The 17,403-nt window shown below is 44.9% G+C and overlaps 1 protein-coding gene across 16 annotated transcripts in view; it reads right to left on the minus strand.

Annotated features, from left to right (window-relative positions):
* The window catches only part of DTNA (dystrobrevin alpha), a 211,627-nt gene that overhangs the window by 107,851 nt on the left and 86,373 nt on the right, over positions 1 to 17,403 (minus strand). For all 16 annotated transcript variants that reach the window (XM_066626649.1, XM_066626650.1, XM_066626659.1 and 13 more), the window contains one exon: positions 10,967 to 11,034. In XM_066626649.1, coding sequence (XP_066482746.1) covers positions 10,967 to 11,033 — 67 coding nt within the window. In that variant the 5' untranslated portion in view covers position 11,034. The remainder of the gene's footprint in view (positions 1 to 10,966; positions 11,035 to 17,403) is intronic.

The raw sequence follows: 17,403 nt of genomic DNA on the forward strand, positions 1-17,403 counted from the left end.
AAATAACGCCAACTGATGAGCCACTTCAGAATAAGGTATTGCTAGACATGCAAACTACAAGTATGATTTTGCTGCAAGATTGCTAGGAGGAGGAAAAAAAATTACAAAACAAAATTAAGAGTGTGTAGGGGTGTGAAAATGGCAGCTGCTGCATCAAGTCAATAAAAGCATCCTAGTGTTAGAGCCCAACAACAAGCATGTTGCAACCAGTGATGGGGGCTGGGAGGCTTTGGTGGCAAAAGGAGATTTAACAGCCCCATCCTATCCTGGCGGCTCTGCCAGATGCAGTGGCACCAAAATGACTACCACTGCATCCAGCAGCACTACCAGGGCCACTAGAGGTCTCCTGGGGGGAAGGGGATTTTCGTCTTGTTCCCTTGAGAAAGCCCTATTTTTGCCAGTGCAGGCTTTGCAATCCAACAAACAGGATAGGATATGGCGGAGCAGAGCTCTGTCGGTCCCACCCTCTTCTGCCCCAGTTCCCCCCACCCCATTCCACCCACTCCCCGCCTCCCCCCACCCTGAAAATACCACTGGCCTGCTCTACAGAAGCGCTGGCCCCCCTGCACGAGGCACTGTGGCTCACAGCTGATGGCCTCTCCTCTCCGGGTGCTGTGGATGTGACTTATGGCACGTTTGCAACACCCAGTGCTGGTGCTGGAGCTCAGTACTGATGCTAGGGCCTAATAGGATTGGGCCCTAAATTCCTTTACACTTCTGTAAGCCTACCACTCTGCAATGGGTCTCCTCAGATCTGCACCAGCAAAATTGCTGGCACATGTCTGAGGAGAGAAGGGGGTGGGGAGCCTGCAGAAAAGGGGAATAATATCTGGCATGTGCCATCACCGCTGCCCCATTCCTGCCCCTTTCATGGCCCGTTCCTCCCCGCCTCTGCCCTGTTCTGCCCTTCCCAACCTCCCTTCAATCCCCTGTGCTGACTTACCAGTGCCAGCAGTGTTCCCCAGTCCACTGGCACGTGGACCTGGCTGCTTACTGCTTGTGGTGGCAGGCCGGCTACATCAAATGGTTTGTCACATTTTGTGACAGCCACAAAGGGCCTTACACCATCAGAAAGCTCAATCCAGTGGGATAAGGCCCTAATAGAACTGGACCAAAAAAATACTCAGGGTGTAAAGCTATATGGTAATAAGCCATAGGAAGTGGAAGGTTCTGTACTCCTTACCCACATACACTTTTTGCTGATAAAAATCAAACCCTCCTCAATTTTCCTAAATAGAGCAATTCCATGTTTAAATGCAGATTCCATGTTTGTAAACACAAACTCCTGCTGTTATATCTAGATCTGCCCAGAATGTATTCCAAAGATACTTTCACATGCAAAATAATAAAGAATAACCCAAAATAAACAATACGCAGATATTTTGACTGATGTTTATACTATAGTTTATGTTCACCAACAATAGATTATTTTCTAGGAGTTAGCAGAATTAAAACTTTTTCCTTACACTGAATGTGGTGTATTTTTCTGAAATAAGGTTAAATATTTTTTATTGGACAAAGTATCTGGATTTAGTTTTGCCTGAAAATATTGATTTGAACCAAAAGAGGTACTTGGGCACTTCCAAGGGTGCTTGGGAATGGTTAATAGAACATTATTAGGCTTCTTCCTTCAGAGTGGCAGGATCTCATGAGGACCAGGGTTCAGTGGTGTCACTAGGGGATTACCGGGGGTTTGGTTCGCACCAGCTGATGCACACGGGGGGGGGGGGGGGGGGGAAGGTGAAATCACTACTGGTCAAAATTTTTAAAATCTTGGTGTGTTTGAATAATGAAACTAGTGGGGGCAGGGCAATGGTGCACCACCATGCCCACTGCTCAGGGCTTTGCTTCACCCACTGCATGGGAGGAGGTCCATCATGGGGGTTAAGCACTGGCCTCCAGCACCGGGTAACACAAACCCTGCTGACGCCACTGTCAGGGTTCAACACGGTGATCCAATTGAGTCAGACATGTTATTCACAACCACCAAGCTACTTGAAGGGTAATTCTTAAATAGTGAAAAAGACAATCAATTAATCAGTAACTAATAAGCAAATGAACCCTGTCTGAAGATATCTATGGGGCGTTTAGTCCAAGATAACTGGATGCCTAAACAAACCTTAATGTACTTCAGATTAATGGGGACTGCACCTATTAAATTTTTCTTCTCATTTTAAGAGTCATCTGAGAGTGAAGGAATATAAAAGGAAACAATGCAGAGACCCACCATGTCACTGTGGTGTCTGAAGGGGGCAATGTTTAAGCAGCATCCCTTCAAGAACCCTCCTGTATTTGGCCAGTCAAATCCTCCCCCCCCCCATTGCTCTACACAACTTCATTAAACCCAAGTCAAAGATGTCTGAAAATATTTATGCTGCTGTTTTGCACATGTGAGAGGAAGCTTCAGTCAGTAGATCTGAGCAACTGCATCTGTGTGGAATACATGCACAGATGAACTGAATGAAATTGAAAATAAGTACATTTAACTGATATGGAGGGCCATACAAAAATATAGTTGTGCACCCGTTAATGATGGGGATTGGGACCGGGATCCCCGTCGTCAAGCAGCGCTTGACGGAAATGAGAAGAAAATCATGGCTCTTGTGCAACTTCTGGTTTCACGGAGGAAGCCGGAAATCGTGTGCCTCAGTCTGAGCCTTACAGAGGCAGAGCTTGGACACGCGCTGTTTCTGGGAGGATCAGACAATCTTCTGGAGGTGAGGGGAGCTGAACTCCCCTAGCATTTGGAGGGCGGGGGTCTGTGACCCCATGTGATCGTCACATATGCAATCCCGGCATAAGCTGGTAGGTCACTAAGGGGTGCACAGCTGTACAAAGTTCTCACAAAGAACCTTCTCAAGCAAAATACTCATGACCCTTTGAGGAAGAAAAAAACACAGATTATTATTTTTATTAATATGCTAATGACATTTACCAAGTACAGACTGGTGGATACTCTCATGTCATAAGACCACAGAATATCCATAATTCAAGTCTCTGGATTCTGTAAAGATAGTCACGTTAATCTATAGTAGCAAAACACAACAAAGTGTCTTGTGGCACTCAAAATTGTAGTCAGGGCTGGTCTTAGAAGCTGCTGGGTCCAACTGGAAACGGTTTTGCAGGGCCCGCCTCTAATTCTGCAGGACCCCCTCTATTAATTTTTTTAGCTCTTAGCTTGAATGGAGCCAGAGCAAGAAAAAAAATCTGTTACTTCTGTGCAAGTGAATCGGACTTCTGTACCTTTACTGGTTGTGCAGAATAGGTGCCTGGGAGGTCAGCTTGAGGGAGGAGGGAGCATTCGCCCAGCCTGTAGCACTCCCTGACTCTTGCCCGTTGCTGTCCTGTCCACAGCAGCCCACTCCAGAGCAAGACAAGAGAGGATGGTGCTGGGAGCTGCGAGGGTGGGGAAACAGCAAGGCACACATGCTGCTGCCTGCATGGCACCAATTTTGGGCCAACTGGAAGCAGTGGTGGGCAGAAGGGCAGTGCAGGGCCCCCATCATGCATGGGGTCTAATTGGGCAAAATCTCGCCAATTGCCTAAAAGTTGGCTCTGATTGTAGTTACATGAATCCTTGAGTGAGTGTCTGTCTGAAGAATGGGGACAAATGCAGTTGTATTTGGGGACTGGCAATAAGCCATTGATTGTGTGGCATCTTCTGAGTGAAAGCTGGAAGCATCATGTGAATGTAGCTGCATAGTAGTATCCAGAAACTGAACATGCTTCAGTGGTTTAAAGTGCCATAAGACTCTTAGGGCGCAATTCTATCCTGCACTGGAACAGGCAAGCCAAGAGGCTTGTGCTGTATCCAGCGTAGGATAGGGGCCCAAGACGGCTCAGCCAGAGGCAAGCGGAAACTTTTCCCTTTACCCCTGAGTAAGGCAACTTTGGCCCAATGAGTCTCCTCGGACTTGTGCCACCTCCTCAGGTGGCACAAGTTCGAGGAGAGCAGAGCGGCTTGAAGCTGCTCCATTCTCCCCGGGAACAGAGGTTGGGATCCAGCATAACTGCCAGATCCCAGCCCTGCCTCCCACTACCCACCCTGTCTGCCCCTGGGGCTGCCTACTGCCCACCCTCCCCCTGCTCAGGAACGCCTCCCTCCCACCCACCCCAGGGCCTTGCATTGGCCCAGCCGAGCCAACGCAGGACTCGTGGAGGAAGCCAGCCCAAGTGAATGGCTGGATTGCACCCTTACTTACGCCATGGCACAAAAAAGAGGTTATAGAAAAAGGCTGAAGTGCTAAGGGATACTCAAGCCCACCATTATCTTCTCTATTATCTCTTCCACACAATTACCCCTTTCCTTTCCATTAAGGGAGTATGGGAGATGGAGGAAGTAGAGTGGTGGGTCAACAGCTCTTTGTGTTTACTGGTATACTGCAGGAGAAGGGGGCATGTTTGGTGTTTCAAGGGACTTGCCTTTTGCTTATACTGGGTTGTAGACCAAGTTATCCTTCAGCTTACATATGGGGGCTAGTGGGCAGAAGTCCAAATGGAATCCTGACTTGACTTTGCACCTGCGCGATACATTTTTCAGTACTTTGCACAAGATGCCATACATAAAAACTGCTGTGGTTTCTTCCACATTCATTTGTACAACTACTCATAGAACAACACCAAACGCCATCTGGGTTCCATATGTGCTACTCAGATACAACCCACTATCAAGTCTTGTATGCATTTTGATGCTTTACAAATAATAATTGTTACAAGTTATCTGGACTTCGGCTCTCACATGGTTAGCAGCCTGGGTAACTGCTAACAAGACAATTTTTATCCAAACAAATTCATTTGATTTAAAACCATTGACAGGCTTGAATTCCTGGCATGTTTGCAGCAGATAGACAAAGTGGGGAGGGAGCGGAAGTATTGAATTCAGGGGCCTATAAGTGTTATTACTTGCAAAAGTGCTATAGGAAAATGAAGCAGTATGGAAACTACTGAAGGGAGAAGGGAGAAAGCTCTCTTGCTGTGCCTCTGTGAGGAAGCAGACAATGAAGATGAACAAAATGTATATTTTTGCTCTTACAATTGAAGGAATAAGAGAGGGGGTGTAGCACACCTACGGAGTAGGTGCAGCTGTAACACCTCCATTGATGTGACTCATTGCCTAGTAATAATAATAATAATAATAATAATAAAGGTATTTATATACCATCTTTCTTGGTCTTTATTCAAGACTTTATTCAAGGCGGTTTACATAGGCAGGCTATTTAAATCCCCGTAGGGATTTTTACAATTGAAAGAAGGTTCTATCTTTCAAGAACCACAACATGCAGATGTTTCTTTCTGATCTGGTTTCACATTCTGGCCTCCATCCTCTCACGCTCAGAGCAGATGGAATAGCTCAGCTCAGCTTGTCAGCTGCTTCAAGGTCGCACAGTGCTGGTGGCCTCAAATTGGCAACCTGTGGATGTTATCTTCAGGCAAATGGAGGCTCTACCCTCTAGACCAGACCTCCTGCTCCTGTAGTAAATACAGGCAGGCAGGCAAGCAGGCAATGGTGAAGTAATTTTTCTTTTCACTCATAATTTTTTTGTGAGACTTGAAGATACATTCAAGTTGGCCATTGTCAACAGATTTCAGTTTGAGAACCACTCCTTTATGATTTTTCATTTTTACCATTGTGTTAAAATAATACTGCACAAATGTGGCTTTTTGTATTTGTCTTCAGTCTGGACTCCAGCACATCTGTTCAGCACTCAGCTGTATTACTGAATGAGAGACCTATATTGAAATAAAAAAGCACTTTTGTTTCTCAGAGTACTCCCACAAAGGGGGTGTTATTTTTGTTTCCATCCATCCTAGTTGAATGTACAGGCATCCGCTTGTATTCACGGGGATTCTCTTCTAGCCCCCCTCCATGGATATGGAAACCACGGATAAGGGGGAACCTTATATAAATTCCAGTATGTGCCCCCGCACCTCCCCCATGCCCATTACCTTTGTTTTTCTTTACTTGCTGTGGAAGCATGCATTTGCTTGCTTAAAAAGGAACAGTTTCTTGCTTAACTGGGGAACATGACACGTAGGTAGTGAGCCTGCATGCTAGAGGGAGGAGACTAACCGAATGTTAACAGGAAGCAGGTCATTTCCCAATTCCTGTTAATTTTTTGGTTGTGTCTCTCTAGTGCAGCCATTTTCAACCACTGTGCCGTGGCACACTGGTGTGCCATGAATGGTCCCGAGGTGTGCCGTGGGAATTTGGGAGAGGATCATTTATCAATAGGACCATTAGGGGATGTGAGCCCCCATTGACAGCACAATGTGCCTTGTCAATTGTCAAAAAGCTAATGGTGTGCCTTGACCATTTTAGTGCCTTGCTAGTGTGCTGCCACAAGATGAAAAAGGTTGAAAATCACTGTGCGTAGACTGCCTGCCTGCACATCACATTCCTCAGTTAAGCAAGAAACTGTTCCTTTATTAAGCAAGAAAATGTGTGTTTCCCCAGCTAGTAAAGAGAAAGAAGGTAATTGGTACAGGGGTGCATGGACACACACACACACACACACACACACACACACACACACACACACGGAGAACAGCAGTTATGTGAAACTGCTGATATTGGATTTGCGGATATGGAGGGATACCTGTAGTTTTGTCTTTATATTTTGGCTATTATTTTGGCCATCATTTTCTACAAAATGCTCCAAATGTCTTACCTGCTTGCTGATGAGAAACAAACAGCAAAGGATCAACATTTTGTTTCTAACTTTCTAAAACTGTATTTTTGAAATTGAATGTGCACAATTTGCAAGATTATTTCTTTTTTTAAAAAAAAACAAAACAAAAAGTGCTTTGTATGCCATCATGGTTAGCAGTTCACAGGCATAATAAAAGCAAGAGACTGCAACAGCTGGATCGCATTTTCATATTCATCAGAACTATATTTCTGCTAGATAACATATGCTGGCAGCTCAAAGTGGGATACAATCACTTCTCAATTACATAGTTATGACCAGAAATCATCTACCTTTCTGTTTGTATTAATGGGTGTTGGCTCAAAGGAAGACATTGTGTTTATTACCCATTATGCCTTTGGAATTTCAAGAATCAACTAAAATTTTGCCTGTCAACCATAAGAAAACCAATATATAAAAAGGCATTGGGTTATTCTGCTGACTGACAAGTGCCCTTTATACAGCAAGCAAACAATTCTGAAGGTAGCAATCTGTAAAGGGAGGGTACAGAATACAAAAGATCAGGCATCCCAAGTAATCTGCACTAGTGCCCTCTGGGTAAGATCTTGACACACAGTCAGGCTATTCCCTCTGCTGAAGCAGGCATTAACTTCCAACTGCACAGTAGAAAAATGAAAGAGCAGCCTTCTTGATTCCTTATTGGAATTCTAGCAGCAAGAGCTCTAGCTGAGCAGATGGTTTCTAGCATCTATTCAAACGCTGGTATTGGTAGATCTAGCTCTTCTTTCAATTTGCATCTAGCTTGTACCCAGTCTCCCCAAAAAACCTGCATCTTTTCACAAGCCTTGACACTCTAGTTTCTAGTTCCTCAGCTTGGTCCTTCTCATCTCATTTAGAATTCACTCTTTAGTTTTTTACTGCTTGCATTATTTACTCATTGGTGGTTTTGATCTTGAGTATGGATCTCCTCAGACTGACACTTTTGTGACCTGGACAATTGATCCAGTCTTTGGACCTTGCTAGAGCTATAACCTGACACAAGTATTTTAAATAAAAGAAAATTTTCTGTCTTTTAACCAACTGCACCATTATATAAATGTGTAAAAGTTAATTTATAAACATATTGCAAAATATCAATGAATGGGGAATTTTTCATAAGCCTGAAATAACTTACAATTTAATGTTTTTAAAAGCTACCAACCATAGCCAAAAGGAAAAACAATCTTTAATATTGTGTTACTCAAATCTGACAATATAGTTGGCCCAGAAGTTAGCCTGGAAAGCTAAAATTGCATATACTCAAAATTACCTCGAAAATCCCTTGCATCTGAAAAATACATACTGTCTCTCCCAAAATCACTAGAGGCAGGTGGGAACTGAAACCAACTGAGAGAACAGCAGCTTCATTCTCTGATCAGGCATGTATATAATAAGTAGAAAAGCAAGCAGAACCACTTGTGCTTTTTGAATTGCTTTTTAGTTTGCTGAGCATGTATACTTGAATTTGGGCAAGCAAAGAGTGACTGAGGGTACAATCCTAAAGGCGCCTTAGGCCAGCATAGGAGGGTCGCAAACATGCCATAAAGCATGTTTGCACCTCTGTTGGTGGGAGACGCGTTGGCACATTTAGATGTGCCGATGCACGGAGGCAGGCAGAAGCCTCCGTGGTGGCTCCCATGCCGCCGTTTGTGTCAGCGCACTTGTGCCGATGCAAGCATGGGGGGGAGGCAGGACTGGGCGTTTCTGGGTGGGGGAGTGTCGTACACTTCGTACACTGCCAGGGTTTTGGGGTGCTCAGAGTTCTTGGTTCTTGAACCCTAGAGCCCTCAAGCACCCCTGTTTGGTAGTACTGCTACCACCCTGTATGTGCCAGTGTCTATGTCCAGGGACACTGAGACCCTCTAGGCTTAATTCTATCCCTTGCAGGCACTGAGCACTTTCTTTAATTAAAGCCTCAGTCCTCAGGTTACTAGTCCTCAATGAGCATTTGGTAGCTTGCTGAACGGCTAGGCAGGATTCTGAATCTTTGTCCCCAACAGACAATGTAACAACTTAGTAAAAGGATTTTTACTTTATTAAATACATAGGTTTACATAAAGTTACAAAAGACAGCAATTGCTAGAGGCATAAAACTTCTAGGAAACATATCAGGATAAAATAACAAAGCTAACTGGCTATCTCTATTATTCCCTAACTCTCACCTGGGTCAGCTTTCCTTTGTAGATCATCAGCTCCAGGTTAACTATGAGGCCACATGGCCCTGATGGAACAGGCTCTCCCTGCAGGATCTTGCACCCACAACCTTTTCCACCAAACAGACAAAAGACTCAGACACACCCCTTGGGCTTCGTTCTTATACTTCTCAGGCTAACAGGTCTGAGGTGACTCTGTACTCATTTAAACTGTCCAATCAGAGACCCTTGGGGCCAGAATCTTCCTGAAGTGGGACTGGATGCTAGTCCTCCTAGCTCTTCCCCTCCCCACTGGAGATTCATGGGCGCCTCTCTGTCTGCTTAGGTGCTACATTATCACCTTCCATTGAGTTGTAAATTCCTTGCAGCTAGGAACTGCAAGCCACTTCTTTGTTACTGGTTTAGCTTAGTTCAGGCTTTACATGCTACTAGGCCTAAACTGTACACGTTCATGACAGGGAGCATGAGCGATGGGTGGCCCCGGGGCAGGCACGTGGGGAGCCGGGGACGGGGTTGGGACCCGGCGGTTATGCCAGATTCTAACCCCTGTCCCTGGAGAGAACGAAGCGGCGCTCTCCTCAGACTTGCGCCACCTCCACAGGTGGCGCAGGTTTGAGGAGACGCATAGGGGCGCGCAGCCCTTACGCAAGGGTAAGGGGAAGAGCTTCCCCTTGCCTGTGGCTGAACCGCTGTACCCAACAAACCTGCGTTGGATGCAGTGTAAGGTTCCTGGCTTGCCTGCTCCAGTGCAGGTTTGGATTGCACCCTAAGGGCCCAATCCTATCCAGTTTTCCAGTGCAGGTGCAGCTGTGCCAATGGGGTGTGCACTGCATCTTGTGGTGGGGCAGCAGTCACAGAGCCCTTCTTAAGGTATGGGAACATTTGTTCCCTTACCTTGCGGCTGCATAGCAGTTGCACTGGTGCTGGAAAATTGGATAGGATTGGGCCCTAAGATGTGGCCCTAAGATGTGGGTTCATATTCATAAAATACATCCAAGACAACTGGCTTCAAAAACAAACAAGTTCAAGATTCATTGGTATTACAGAATTTATTTTTTAAAAACCATGACAACATTGATTTAAACTGTTTGACAAGCAAAGCAGAAGTGGGTCGTGATCACTATTTTTAGCTTTTCTGAGGCACAGGGAGCCCTGCAGAGGGGTTCATGGAGCTCCCCACCCCTTTGAAGGTAAGTGAAAAAAATCCCTTTTGTCCCCAGTAGTGGTGTGATCGTGCTGATCACATTGCCATCATCCCCCTGCCCTGCTTGTTAAGGGGCAGAGACAAGGCTTCTGAGGCTAGGGCAACGCAGTGTCCCAGTTTGGGAACCTCTGCACTAAGGACTACACACACAGGTTGTTTTTTACTAAACCGGCCTTGGCCTTGCTTGCTGAGTGTGCATGTGAAGGTTTGCCAGTGTGAGCATGCACATGACTTCCCTTGGCTACTGGCAGCTTCATGCCCTCCTTCTCTTCCCTCAGCTCTCCCTGTCAGCTGCATGGCCAATTGTTATTGTGTGAAAGTGGAGATTGCTGCTGCAGCTGGCTGGGAGTCAAGGCAAGCAACACCCAGGCCAGATAAATCATTTCTGCCGGCTGGATCCAGCCCTCGTGCTTTATGTTTAACACCCCTGGTCTACTGCTTGAGGGGGGAGAATCCTCTTACAGGAAACATTAACCAGAAGAGGGACAAGGAATACTTGTGGTACAGAATTAGTGTGATCAGGGTACTCAAAGAGAAATGTTAGAGTATGTTTGAGATTTGATTCTCTTAGCTGGAGTTAGTGCTTTTGACTCTTCATGTCCTTTTCTTTCTAAGCCATGTATTTCTACTGTTACACATGTTTTCGCCTTGGATCCCTTAGCAGTTATTGATATGGTAGAAAAACTAGCTTTTAAAAAATCCACAGAGCTGCAAAAAGAAAGCATTGGGTCAATTTAGTATACTTTCTTGCAACCCGCCTCACACTAAAAGCACTTTTAAATACTTGTTTGGAGCAAAAAGCTGCCTATAGCTCAGGGCGCAAATCCATGCAATATTTACTAAAGTCACATTCTGTCTTGTTGGTCTTTTGCAAGGAAGCATCCAACGGCAAAAAAAAAAAAAAAAAATGCCACAGCACTTACGCATTTCTGCAAACAGCTGCCTCCTTTCTGCCATGGTAGTTCCTCTTTTCCCACAGTCTTCAATCATTCTAGGCAAGAAGAATATGAAGCACATATTCAGTATCACTTGTAAACTGAACACATTTGCAAAAATGTTTGAAATGTTCCAGTGTTCTGTTCCCCCCCCCATATCCAAAGAGCACTAGGAAGCTCTGCTGTAAACTGCTTATGTTTTCAAACTTTGTCCTCAAGCATCTACTTTCTTCCAGCATAGTCCTCTTCAAAGTATGTTCAGTTCTGTTTGAAAATATCAGTGCAAACATTTACTGCCAACACTCTCTCACAGGCAGTCAAATGTAAATTTATATTCTCACAACTATGCTTTTTTCTTTTTTTCTTTTTTACTGCGGGTTGATGTCAATTTCACACATTATCTGTATTATAAGCATGTGCAAAACAGTGAAAACTGTACAGGAGGAGCAAGTTTTTCCCAAAACCACTTGAAAGAAACCAAGATGTTGAAATTTGCTATCCACATGGAAACGAGAGGAAGGAAACATGCACAGTATCCTTTGGCTGGTGCATCTTCATGGGATTGTCTCACTCCAGAAAAATCCACTTGGATACCCAGTTTTGGCATAACACAACAGCAAACATAACAGTTATGAGAGCCAGGATGGTGTCGTGGTTCAGGAGTTGGACTTAGACCTACAAGAGCCAGGTTCAAATCCTTGCTCAGCTTTGAAGCATCCTGGTGCCCTTGGGCCAGCCACTATGTCTCAGCCTCACCCACCTCCCAGGGTTATTGTGAGGACAAAAGGAGAGGAGGAATTATGTATACCACTCTGAGCTTCTTGAAAGAAAGGCAGAACAAAAATATGAAAATAAACCGTTGCTGTTCAATGTATGAGGTTTTCATTGTACTTTCACATTTTCATGTACTTTCACAATAACATGAAGTCATATTTTGTTGACTTCATGTTATTTTGTTAGCGGCCTTGTGATGACTTAGACCTGAAATGGGGAATATAAATGTTTTAAATAAATAATTTTTTTAAATCAAATCTCTTTCCAGGAACACAATTGTGAAGACAAACATTATGACAAAATTCTTTTTGTCTACTCAAACAAGTCCCATTACATCTACTCAGAAGTAAGTTCCATTGCGTTCAATGAGATTTACTCCCAGGAAAGTGTGGTATTGCAGAAAGTGGATAGGATTGCAGCCTCTTTCTCCTCCTGCCATTTTCTCAGTTTAAATTTCCCGTTAAAGCTGTTGCCAGCCCGAGTTGGGAAAACTTCTGGTGTAAAATGGAGGGTGCATCACTCATTTCATAAAGTTACACCTCCTTTTTTTCTGACCTGAATAAAGACCAGTGAAGTGGAGGTTAAGTTACTGTGCTGGGCGAGACCATATTTGCAGAGTTACCAACTTCAGCAATCCTTGAAGTTAATAGCTATAATGGAGAAAGGTTATTACAGAGCCCTCCTTGCCTTAATGGATTTACAGCTGCATTGTGAATCCCTTGTTATATTCCTTCTAATAAAACATCTCTCTAGCAGGTCTTTCTCAGCTATACATTTCAGCATTTCAGCACTAATCTTTGGCAATATCATAAAACTGCTCCCTGCTCTTTCCTGAGGCTACTTATAATTGCAATGCACTTATAGTATTTGTTTGTACTTTATCTAGATGAGCTGTTTATGGTTTCAGAGAAAAAGAGCTGCTAATTCACACCAAATGCGACACCTCAGCAACTCTGTCGTTTCATGTTGTGCCTTGTTTTCCAACATAATCTGCATTACAAAAATGAAATACTTCTATGATTCATCTTTACTATCAAAATACTCTCCTTAGGGTACAGTTCTAAACACATTTACCTGGGAGGAGGTTCCACTGAACTCAATGGTGCCTACTTCAGAGAAGCATGTATCGGATTGTACTGTCAATATAAGAAGAAAATCCCAGCAGATTCTTCACTAGAGCAGGGTTTCTCAACCAGTGGTACTTGTAACACTGGTGGTGCCTGAGGTGGTGTCTGATGGTACTCGTGGGACATAAGAACATAAGAACATAAGAACAGCCCCACTGGATCAGGCCATAGGCCCATCTAGTCCAGCTTCCTGTATCTCACAGCGGCCCACCAAATGCCCCAGGGAGCACACCAGATAACAAGAGACCTCATCCTGGTGCTCTCCCCTACATCTGGCATTCTGACTTAACCCATTCCTAAAATCAGGAGGTTGCGCATACACATCATGGCTTGTACCCCATAATGGATTTTTCCTCCAGAAACTCGTCCAATCCCCTTTTAAAGGCGTCTAGGCTAGACGCCAGCACCACATCCTGTGGCAAGGAGTTCCACAGACCGACCACGCGCTGAGTAAAGAAATATTTTCTTTTGTCTGTCCTAACCCCGTCTGGGCGGGACCCCAGACCCCACCACCTGGCAGCAAGACAAGCAACACAATGCGACAAACAGCAGTAGGAAGCTTGTCTCAGTGGGCAGAGCTCTAGTGTGCACTTTTAGCATGCTTAAAAAACTCCTCCCATTTGCCCTGAATCTCTTACCAGTGTTTATTGCATTGCATCTGACATCCCAATCCAGAAGTCACTGGTGTTGCCATCATCACCAGTTACTTCTGGTAGTACTTCTGATAAGTGGACCATGTGAAGTGATACAGTGGGAGGGACACTGCACTAGAGCTCTTTTCCAGACGTTTCATGAATGATTAAAATCATGGGTAGAAAATACAGATTAGATATAACTCTCTATGGGTAATAATGTTTCCATTTGTTTTTCACTTCATTGCAAACACTGGGCAAAAGCAGACGTGATGTGGTACAAGAGATCCATGATCAGACCTTCAGTTTCGCATTGGTGTACTGGTGCTGGAAAAGAGGCTGTTTAACAGCCCAAACCTATGAATGTCTACTCAGAAGTAAGTCCCATTGTGTTCAATGAGGCTTACTACTAGGAATGTGTGGTTAGGATTGCAGCCTAAGCCTGTCTCCTCCTGCCATTTTCTCAATTTAAATTGCCCCTTAAAGCTGTTGCCAACCCCAGTGAGGAAAAATGCATGCACAATAGAGGCACCTGTATTATCTACCTCCCAACAATGTTAATAGTAGTTACCAGGGGTAGTTCAGATCAGGAAAGCGGAACAAAAAAGGGCCAAATATCCCCTCGCCTAGAACAGCTGTTTCAATTTTTTTTTTAGTATTGGCAACCTTCAGTCTCGAAAGACTATGGTATCGCGCTCTGAAAAGTGGTTCTGGCACAGCGTCTAGTGTGGCTGAAAAGGCCAATCCGGGAGTGACAATCCCTTCCACACCGGGAGCAAGTGCAGTCTGTCCCTGGTCTGTCTCCCTGGCTATGGGCCTTCCTTCTTTGCCTCTTAGCCTCAGACTGTTGGCAAAGTGTCTCTTCAAACTGGGAAAGGCCATGCTGCACAGCCTGCCTCCAAGCGGGCCGCTCAGAGGCCAGGGTTTCCCACTTGTTGAGGTCCATCCCTAAGGCCTTCAGATCCCTCTTGCAGATGTCCTTGTATCGCAGCTGTGGTCTACCTGTAGGGCGCTTTCCTTGCACGAGTTCTCCATAGAGGAGAGCCTTTGGGATCCGGCCATCATCCATTCTCACGACATGACCAAGCCAACGCAGGCGTCTCTGTTTCAGCAGTGAATACATGCTAGGGATTCCAGCACGTTCCAGGACTGTGTTGTTTGGAACTTTGTCCTGCCAGGTGATGTTGAGGATGCGTCGGAGGCAGCGCATGTGGAAAGCGCTCAGTTTCCTCTCCTGTTGTGAGCGAAGAGTCCATGACTCGCTGCAGTACAGAAGTGTACTCAGGACGCAAGCTCTGTAGACCTGGATCTTGGTATGTTCCGTCAGCTTCTTGTTGGACCAGACTCTCTTTGTGAGTCTGGAAAACGTGGTAGCTGCTTTACCGATGCGCTTGTTTAGCTCGGTATCGAGAGAATGTGTGTCGGAGATCGTTGAGCCAAGGTACACAAAGTCATGGACAACCTCCAGTTCATGCTCAGAGATTGTAATGCAGGGAGGTGAGTCCACATCCTGAACCATGACCTGTGTTTTCTTCAGGCTGATTGTCAGTCCAAAATCTTGGCAGGCCTTGCTAAAACGATCCATGAGCTGCTGGAGATCTTTGGCAGAGTGGGTAGTGACAGCTGCATCGTCGGCAAAGAGGAAGTCACGCAGACATTTCAGCTGGACTTTGGATTTTGCTCTCAGTCTGGAGAGGTTGAAGAGCTTTCCGTCTGATCTGGTCCGGAGATAGATGCCTTCTGTTGCAGTTCCAAAGGCCTGCTTCAGCAGGACAGCGAAGAAAATCCCAAACAAGGTTGGTGCAAGAACACAGCCCTGCTTCACTCCGCTTCGGATGTCAAAAGGGTCTGATGTGGAGCCATCGAAGACAACAGTGCCCTTCATGTCCTTGTGGAAAGATCTGATGATGCTGAGGAGCCTGGGTGGACATCCAATCTTGGGGAGAATCTTGAAGAGGCCGTCTCTGCTGACCAGGTCGAAAGCCTTTGTGAGCTCTATGAAGGCTATAAAGAGTGGCTGTCGTTGTTCCCTGCATTTCTCCTGCAGTTGTCTAAGGGAGAATACCATATCAGTGGTGGACCTGTTGGCTCGGAATCCACACTGCGATTCTGGATAGACGCTCTCTGCAAGTACCTGGAGCCTCTTTAGTACAACTCGGGCAAACAGCTTTCCTACAACGCTAAGGAGAGAGATGCCGCGGTAGTTGTTGCAGTCACCCCTGTCACCTTTGTTCTTGTACAGCGTGATGATGTTTGCATCCCTCATGTCTTGAGGTACTCCACCTTCTGTCCAGCAGAGACAGAGGATTTCATGCAGCTCAGTGACGATGATCTCTTTGCAGCATTTTAGGACTTCAGCAGGGATGCTGTCTTTTCCAGGTGCCTTGCCAAAGGCAAGGGAGTCCAGGGCCACGTGAAGTTCTTCTAGGATTGGTTCACTGTCAAGCTCTTCCAGCACAGGCAGGCACTCAATGTTGTTCAGTGCTTCTTCGGTGACTACATTTTCTCTGGAATATAGCTCAGAGTAGTGCTGCACCCAGCGTTCCATCTGCTGCGCCCGATCCTGGATGACCTCGCCTGTGGCAGACTTCAGAGGGGCAATTTTCTTCTGTGTTGGACCTAGGGCCTGCTTGATACCATCATACATCCCCTTGATGTTGCCCGTGTCAGCTGATGTTGATGTTGCCCGTGTCAACCAACACACAAAGCCCACAGTAGCTGCTTTATAGGTAAAAAATCCAACATGGGGCAATCTGGTCTTATATAACATATACTTTGGCCCAATTTTATTCTAATGCAATGAACTTAATACAGCATATTGAAAAAGGGTTGGATATCTGAAGGAGAATAAGCAAGTCCATGATGATTTCTGATCTAATTGTGCATGCAGTTATTTCTGGGTAACAAAAAGGTCTCTCTGTGAGAAAACCTCAAACCAATCACATGTTATGTGGCAATATGAGGCTAAACACCTTGTAGGTACTCTATGACTAGGGATCAGGTTGCATACTGTAAACCTAGACAAGGCATGGGAACTTCTGAAAATCTTGGATTATGTTAAAGTGAAGTAGGAATTGGTAAAAGTGATTAATAGCCTAGCAGCTGCCTAAGTAGAAGACCATTTGGTATATCTTTGAGAGATAAATCCTGTAAAGGAAACAGGGCAGTCAGTCTATGTGCTTTGGAAAAATACTCACAGGCAGCCACATCTCTAGAAGTACTCCTGAAGTAACCAATGGACTCTTGAGAAATGGAATAGCTCATTAGATGAACCACCGCAGTCCTCAGTAAGCCCCACTGAGCTCAGTGGGAATTACTCCTAGGTAAGTGTCTATAGGATTGCAGCCTAAATAAATAGTAACGACAGCTTGAAATCTTGATGAGAACCACACATGGTTATTCCTGACTTCCAAATTGTTATTATGATATAATACAACTTTTTCATCATTTATACAATATGCCCTGTCTTTCTGGGTACTTCAGTATCTAAACTGTCAACATCCACTTCATCTTCATTGGAATAAGAAGTGCCAAGGGTGCTGTTTAGTGAGGTGAATTTAAAAATATAACTTCATTTAAAAATGACAGAAAGTGCATTTCTCATTCACCTCTCTCCATGCTGAATGTATACTTGGTCTTTTTGACAGACAGCACCAAAATTTCACTCCCAACATTCTACCTAGTACATAGTGCCAATTTTGCATGTTGTGTTTACTCAATATGTTCTGAATAACAGGAAAACACACATGATAGCAACTCAGGGTCCTACATCTCCCTTGCCTCAAGGTTCATTTCATTTCAACTAGGTCAGAAAGATGACATCTACTAAGGTGAACCAGAGAGAAGCTCCAGGGACAGAGAGTAGGATGTTCTAGAAGCATCATGGAGATGA

Source organism: Tiliqua scincoides, chromosome 4 (genome assembly GCF_035046505.1).
Source record: "Tiliqua scincoides isolate rTilSci1 chromosome 4, rTilSci1.hap2, whole genome shotgun sequence".
In the NCBI taxonomy this organism is placed as follows: Eukaryota; Metazoa; Chordata; class Lepidosauria; order Squamata; family Scincidae; genus Tiliqua; species Tiliqua scincoides.